The sequence below is a fragment of the Triticum urartu genome, chromosome 2A (genome assembly GCF_056163025.1).
Source record: "Triticum urartu cultivar PI428250 chromosome 2A, HENAU_Tu73, whole genome shotgun sequence".
Classification (NCBI taxonomy): domain Eukaryota; kingdom Viridiplantae; phylum Streptophyta; class Magnoliopsida; order Poales; family Poaceae; genus Triticum; species Triticum urartu.
Genome location: NC_141874.1, coordinates 649,433,973 through 649,441,406, shown reverse-complemented (window position 1 = coordinate 649,441,406; position 7,434 = coordinate 649,433,973). Strand labels below are relative to the sequence as shown.

General features: G+C 55.4%; 1 protein-coding gene across 1 annotated transcript; it reads left to right on the top strand.

Moving 5' to 3' along the window:
- Positions 1–1,261: 1,261 nt before the first annotated feature.
- LOC125533872 (squamosa promoter-binding-like protein 7) lies at positions 1,262–5,855 on the top strand. The gene is made up of 3 exons (XM_048697202.2): positions 1,262–1,965; positions 2,110–2,237; positions 5,115–5,855. The coding sequence occupies exons 1-3, from the start codon at positions 1,514–1,516 to the stop codon at positions 5,582–5,584; spliced, it is 1,050 nt and encodes a 349-aa protein (XP_048553159.2). The 5' UTR covers positions 1,262–1,513; the 3' UTR covers positions 5,585–5,855.
- The last annotated feature ends 1,579 nt before the right edge of the window (positions 5,856–7,434 follow it).

The following is a 7,434-nucleotide window of genomic DNA, read 5'->3' as shown; positions in this document are numbered from 1 at the left end:
AAAAAAGGACGGACATCGAACGGGGTCGATCCAAACGGACAAATGCGTCGTTTGTTTGGGTCGACGCATTGGAGTTGCTCTTAGTGGCCCTAAACCTCGGCATTTCTAGCAGCCCAAATCTCCCGAGGGACGAGTATTCACTGATCACTGCACTCAGGCGCTGGATCAAGCTCACGGCATCAACCGGCACACAACGCGGAGACCCTAGAGCAATGTGCAGGGCCAATAGAAGGCGTCATCATCGACCGAGTAGACGTGACGCTGCGACCCTTAATAACCGAGCATGACAATTGACAAAGGAGGCGAGGACGGACGGGCGAGAGGTCCAAGCGAAACGAAACGCGACGAGGTGCCTGCGTCTGCGTGAATACACATGTCAGTGTCAGTACAAAGGGCGCAGTGGTACAAATACACGAGCCTACCCCGATCGACCAAGGGACGTACAGCATCTCAGGCTCGCAGGGAATGCGCACGGGAAAGGCCAAACTGGGCGTACCCGTACCCGTGCGTCGCGCCCCCAACACCCAGCACGGCGCTATTATTTCCCCCAAAGCTCAGACATACCCCCCGTTCCCCAGCCAATAGGGCCTCCGCCACGCCACGCCCACTGACACTGCCAGGCCGGACCACGCCACGTACCGGGCCCGCCCTGCCCGCCCCGCTGCATGCATGTACACCCCGCTCTGCTGCGCAGGCTTTTTCCCCCTCACCGCCCCGTCACGGCGGCTTTCAACTTGCTCTCCATGACAGGTGGGGCCCGATTCACCCTGTCCCACCGGCCAGTGGGAGGGCGCGTGGTAAAGCTGGTACGCGGGGCATGGTGGCGTCCAGTTCCGGATATGGCATCTTTGTGCAAGTGGGAGGGCCGCCACCCTCGCTTCCCGCGCCAGGCTGCCACGCCGCTCGCCGACGGGTGGGCCTGGGACGTGACCGGGGATAACGTGGTCCCACCCCCCAGTGAATAAAGGCCGGGCAGGTGGTGAGGCCAGGAAGGAGGAGCAGTGCGTGTTGTCGCGCCGCGCGCGGCTTTCGATGCGGTGGTGGCAGTCATGTCCTCATGGGGGCCGGGTCCCGCCGCGGATTGAACCCCTCAATGACGCCCATCCATGTGGCGACGGGCCCTGCGCTGTCACGAGCCGGGGTCGTACACCGCCTACTCGCAGCAGGCTACAGTGGCGTAGTACGAGCACACTCCTGCTGCCTGCCAGCGGGCAGATCCCACCTGTCAGTACGGCGCTGCCGTGCCTTCCAGACCAGCCACCAGTGCGCTGCTCCTCCCCGGGGAGCTCGCTTCGCCTCGCGAGCGGCCTTTCCTAGCTTTTATATCTGCGCCAGCGCCAAGCGCCAGTGGGATAACCTACCTCTGCCTGTACTTACTTACAGCAGGAGCCGCTGCCGTCGCCGCCATTTCCACTTGCTCGTTTACTTGCCGGCCGCAACGGTTTCAGCCTAGCCACCGCGGGTTTCCCTGCTGGCCGGAGGAACGGCGCGCGTGTTCCGTTGCAGCAAGGACATGGAAGGAGACGGCGACGCTAGGTCGAGAGCGACACTGGCCTGGGATCTCGGGGTGCAGTGGGCGCCCGCCGCCTCGGCTGCGTACCCGCAGCATTTCCTGCCGCCGCCGGGGGTGGCTAGCCAGCAGCAGCAGCACATGCAGCAGGAGCTCACTAGCCTCAAGCTGGGGAAGCGCCCGTGCTCCTTGCCCGGCGGCCAGGTGGCTGTGGCTCAGGTCGACGGGAGCGGAGGCGGCGGCGGGCGTGCCGCGGTGGAGGGCAAGAGGAAGGAGAAGGCGGCCGGGGCGGCGGCAACGGCGGCCATGCCGAGGTGCCAGGTGGAAGGGTGCCACATGGCGCTGGCGGGGGCCAAGGAGTACCACCGGCGGCACAAGGTGTGCGAGGCGCACTCCAAGGCGCCCAGGGTCATCGTGCACGGCGCCGAGCAGCGCTTCTGCCAGCAATGCAGCCGGTACGTGAATTCTTTCTTACCCACACCCCCGACTTGTGCTAGCCGTAGCTAGATCCACACTTCACGTACTCGTACGTACGTGCGTGCGGAGTCTCTCTCATGCGCTAGCGTTGACTCTCTGCTCTGCGTATACAATGCGTGCAGCTTCCACGCGATGGCGGAGTTCGACGACGCCAAGCGGAGCTGCCGGCGGCGGCTTGCCGGCCACAACGAGCGGCGCCGGAAGAGCAACGCCAGCGACGCCATGGCCAGGGGCTCTGCGCACGCACACGGTAATCCACGCCATTACTCCCCCACCTCCATTAGCGCGAGCTGTTCTAGACTTCTAGCGCGGTCTCAGCGTGACAGAGTACGGCAGGTAAGAGTGATTACACAGAGAAGAACCATCGTTAAGGCCGGCTGATAGACGCAGGAGTAGCTACTCTTAGTAGTAGTACTAAGCAAAACCGGCAGGGGATAAGAGGGAGTAGAGTGGTTTGATGCCGGGAAACAAGGGGAGATCTGCAGCAGGTGCGCGTAGGGACACGAAAAAAGCTCTCGGGATGCGTGAGACGGGTGCAGCAAAGCAAATAAACACTCGCGATTTAATGTGCGCATTTACGCGCCCTGCCTCTGCCCGCTTGGGTAGGCCGTGCTGGCTAGCTTGGCACTGGCATGCAAGGCCGACCGTGCATATGACCACGTACAGGAGCGCCCCAGCGGCTGTTGGCCACACGACAGTGGCTGCGATGCCGCACGCCACTGTTGGGTATTCAGTAACGTACTGGCGCTAGTTATTGAAGAAATGGCATCGATATACGGTTAGTGATAGATGCTAGTACAGTGTAGTACTATGTACACCATTTGTGCGTTATACTACTACCAGAATGGTGACTTATTAAGGGCACTGTGCATTGGAGATATGGCCTAGAGGCAGTACAAAAAGACGGCCAGATTCTGAAGGTACTCGGTCAAACCCATACAGTTACATATAGGAATACATACCTAGCGTAGTAGCGGTCGTACTACTGTCAAGAGGAAAATGCGCCACGGCTTCGAAGATACTCTTTGTAGTACAAAGTTTGTACTACTCCAGTTGTTAGCTGTGTGGGATCAGGAGATCTTTTTAGGGTTTAGTATCAAGGTATAATTGCTGGTGAGGATCTGCAGACAGTAATAATATCATTAACAGGCGAATCAGTTAACTGGTGCCGATCAAATATGTAGTCGCGCTTACTTTAGTTAGCCTGGCGTATAGTATGGTATACGTACTTTCCCTGATCTTCAGAGTTCAGACTTAGAGTCTGCTCTGCTTGTCTCTAAAGTTCAAGTGCTCTCTGTACCGTGCTAGCATACATCGTGTACACAAACAGTGTTATTCGTTATACTTTGTAAATCACTGATGCATGTGGACTTCGAAGTTGCTTCGAAGTAAATACCGATTTTCCTTATATAGTTAATCAGGGTCTTTTCCTTATGTAGTTGATTGAAATTAATTCGATATAAAGAATGGGTTTAGAGTTTAGGTATATAGATAATGGATAAACAAACGATTCAAGTCCAATAATATATGGACACCACTCCCTCGTTCACAAATATAAGATGTTTTAGATATTTCAATTTAGACTATACACATTTGATTCACAAAAAAGTTAGAACATTCTATATTTGTGAACTGAGGAAATAGTTTGTCTAACAGCTTTATAAATAATACTTCTGCACGTCATCGATTTCTTTTCGCGCCTCCTTGCTAGGAATGTATATGAACAACAAAACACTATAACTTTGTGGATTTGTGTGTCTGATTCGGGGGAATAGGAAATACAGAGACATCCTAATAAACATGGTCAAATCAAAGTTAGACCACAACTAAATATAAATTTCTCATGCTATTTCGCCAACACTTTTCTGATTCTTCATGTAAAAAATGTTCTAAAAAGAGTCCCGAAGAGAAATGTAGCTAGTAATCACGAGGTTAAGTGAGAACCCCTATTGTTTTTCTTTGCCTCGTTCCTTTGAATCAAATGGATGCCATTGCCACCAAAGGAAAATTTGTTGTTCCTATGTTTTTTCTCTACTTTTCCTACAGAGCAAAAAAAAGGTCTCCTTGTTGTTAGAAACACCTACAACGTTCAATTTGCTCCCAAAGCAATGGCCGCAAAGATCCCACTTGGGAAGCGCAAGCAGGAAACATTGTAAACCAACATGCTTATTCTATGCTTGGACATACACAAAGATAGGTGATTATTAAGATCCTATGGTATTATCATTTTGCAGTTTCGATTGAGAAACAAGTATTTCTAAGCAACTACCAGAACAACCTTATCACACTTCAAGATTTCTGAAATTACCAAAGGGATAGGCAATTTTGATCTGATTATTACCAACGGCTGACCAAAAAGTAACTATTTCTAAGTCGACCGAGCCATAGTCATTCCAATTATAACACAGTGGGATAGGCTGTATGCTCCTGTGTTGGAACAATGATCAATGTGCGCGAATCAAATTAAGATCACGGACGTCATCCTGACAAAACTTCTTCAGCTACTGTGCTTCTTCTTCTTTTTCTTCTTTTTTTTTCTTGCGGGAAGCTGCTGTGCATCTTCATACTATGATACTAAGCATGAAAATAAGCGAATCTGAAAAAAAAAACAGAATAATGTCCCGGCGCTCCTGGTTTTCGACAGATAAGGTATCCTGGAACAGTTGGAGAAGGGCCAGACCTGCATCAGCGTGTTCTTTCACACGGTACATGTGATACGAAGCTTGGTAATCCTGCAGTTATTTAGTTTCCCACAAGTCACTGAGGAGGAGAATCACCTTGCATCAGGTTGGCGAAACAGTGACCAAATCTTGATTCCCACCTTTACACGTACGTACATGTCGTGTTTCACTAGGGTTTTTGTGATGTCTGTGGATAAAAGCTGCAGTCATCGTCTACTGGTGCAGACCAACCTGGTAGCCGTCTAGGTAGCACTCGAGTTAATTTCCAGCGCAAATGACGAGGACGAACTCACAAACATGCCGAAACCTTTTGGATTTTGCAGTTCAAAACACAACTGGACATCGTGCGTCTCGTAGCCTGATCTGCACTAGCAAGGAAGGAGTCTATCTTTCGGTATATATACAGTAGTTTGCATGCAACTAATAAGCTCGCTTAATTGTTGCAGGGGTGGCGTCGTTGGTGCACGGCTTCGCGCCGTACGGCGGCCTGCCGACGTCCCCGGCTGGTGCTCTCTCTCTTCTGTCATCGGCCAGAGCCGCCCCCTGGCTAGTCCCGACGACGCCCGGCGACGCATTCTCCGCCCGCTCCAGCAGCGCCGCGCTGGACGAGCTCATCGCCGAGAACCGCGCGGCGCTCCTGGCGTGCCACTTCTTCCCCCAGCGCTCGGCCGCCCGGCCGGCCGCGGCAGAGATGGCGCCCGCCTGGCACCAAGCGCACCAGCAGGCCCCGCCAGGCCACGACCAGGGAGCTCCTCTTCCGGCGGGGGCGGGGCACGTCACGCTCGACCTCATGCAGGCGCCCGGCACGGCGGGCCTGCCGTTCCGGCCCATGGCGCAGGGCAGGCCAGCCGAGGACGGCGACGCGGGCCGTAGCTCGGGCGTGTGGACGCCCCTGCAGGGCGCCCACGCCGTCTGAGCTCGCCACATGGTGCAAGTACGTATACCGGAGTAGTACGCAGCATGGGCGCGGCTGGGGCTTTGGTCGTTGTGTCGACCGTGCAATCAACTTGAGTTGGACAACAGTGTACTGTCTGTCTTGTAGCGGGTGCTAGCTGCATCCCCTTCTTTTCTTCTCCCCCGGCAAAGCGCCCCAAGTAAATTCTGGTCCTGAACTCCAGCTTGGGTTAATTCGAGATCATGGGCGGGCGGTCGGTCTTTCATGCTGTCATTCTTGTTTCTCTGTAGACGCGGGGTGAACTGAATGGAAAAGTTGCATCCATCACAGAAGCTCCGGTCGGGACGCAGTACAGCATATGGTTGGCTGTCGGCCTCGTGTGTCATCGCAACTTACACCACACGACCAATGTTCGGAATGTGCTGCCGTGACAACCACTCGCCATCCTCTCATTTCGTGACCGCTGGTCCATGGGAACCTATCGATCTGACCTCACCGAATCATTCATCGATTATCTAAAGCTTCTAGAAGAAAGGTGTGGCCTATGTGCACTAGCTTGGCGCATTTCCCAGATCCTCTCGATCCGCGGCACACTCGGGGGAAGTTTGTCGGCTGTCAATGTTCAGAGGCAGGGCTTGTGCTTGCTACTTGCTATCCATACCGAATAGGGTACTGAGGGCAACTCCATTGCACGACCCTAAACGAACGTCCAATTTGACCGGATTTTGTCCATTTGGGGCGGTGATGTGTTCGGCCATGTCCGCGTTTGTCTGTTGGGTTGTGGGTGTGCCCAGCGTACATCCGCATCCCAAATCATGTCTGGGGTGGACGTGATTAAAAAAACAAAAAACTTAAATAAAATGTCTAAAAAGGTAAATTAACGCACTTAAAAAAACTTAAAACATATATAAAGGTCACGGCCACAAAACGGTCCAGTTTAATGCCGCACTTAAACGGTACAGTTCCATAATTAACATAAAAACAAAATAAAAAAAGCCGCCTGCGCACTGCTGTCGTGCCCGTCCATGCCCTGGTCGTCGCCGTCGCCATCTTCAGTGGCCGCCGGTGTCGTCTTCGTAGCTGCAGAGGTTGACGTAGTCCGGCGGCGTCCAGAGATGGGCCGACGGTCCACGGTGCACGGGGGCGGCGGGCTGGAAGGTGGCCGGTGCCTGCACCACCTCCTCCTGAGGCGAGGCGTTGCGCTCCGGCGACCGCGGCGGCGTGGGGCACCAGTTGCCCCCCACGGCGGCCGCCATCTGCTTCGCTGTGCAGGACCAGCTCCACCCATGGCCAACGAGGCCCAGGTGGAAGGCGGCCACCGGCGGCTCCTCCATCACCTCCTCCTTCGGCAGCATCTGCAGCTCGGGGATGGCGACGTTGCCGGCTGCAGACAGGGCCATCGTCTCCTTGAGGCCCGGCCATTGGCGCTCACCGTGCATGTGCATGGAGTCCTCCATGACACGGGCATGGAGTCCTCCATGACACGGGCCATGAGCCGGGCCTCCTCCTCCGCTGTCATGCGAGGAGGTGGAGGTGGAGGTGGTGACGGAGATGGGGAAGACGACGGCGTGGGCGTCAGGCCGCGCACCCGCGTACGCCCGCGCACCTCCCGACGTGGCCGCCGCGGCCTCGACACCGTGCCGACGAAGTAGGACGCGCGCCGCACGTCATGCTCGTCCTGGAGCCAAGTGTCCCACAGGACGGAGTCGGGGGCGTACCTCTCGCCGTCGAATAGGTCGTCGGGGAGGAGGCGGCGGCAACGCTCGATCTCATCGCACCGGGCACGGCCGCTCGCTGGCACCGGCGGGATGGGGACCCGGTCCGCGGAGAGGTGCCAGTTGTTGGGGAGGTGCACGTCGCTCGACGGGACC

Coding starts and splice junctions, on each gene's coding strand:
- LOC125533872 (XM_048697202.2), top strand. CDS start 1,514: ATGGAAGGAGACGGCGACGCTAGGTCGAGAGCGACACTGGCCTGGGAT. Junction 1,966..2,109: donor TTCTGCCAGCAATGCAGCCG/GTACGTGAATTC, acceptor CAATGCGTGCAG/CTTCCACGCGATGGCGGAGT. Junction 2,238..5,114: donor GGGCTCTGCGCACGCACACG/GTAATCCACGCC, acceptor TAATTGTTGCAG/GGGTGGCGTCGTTGGTGCAC.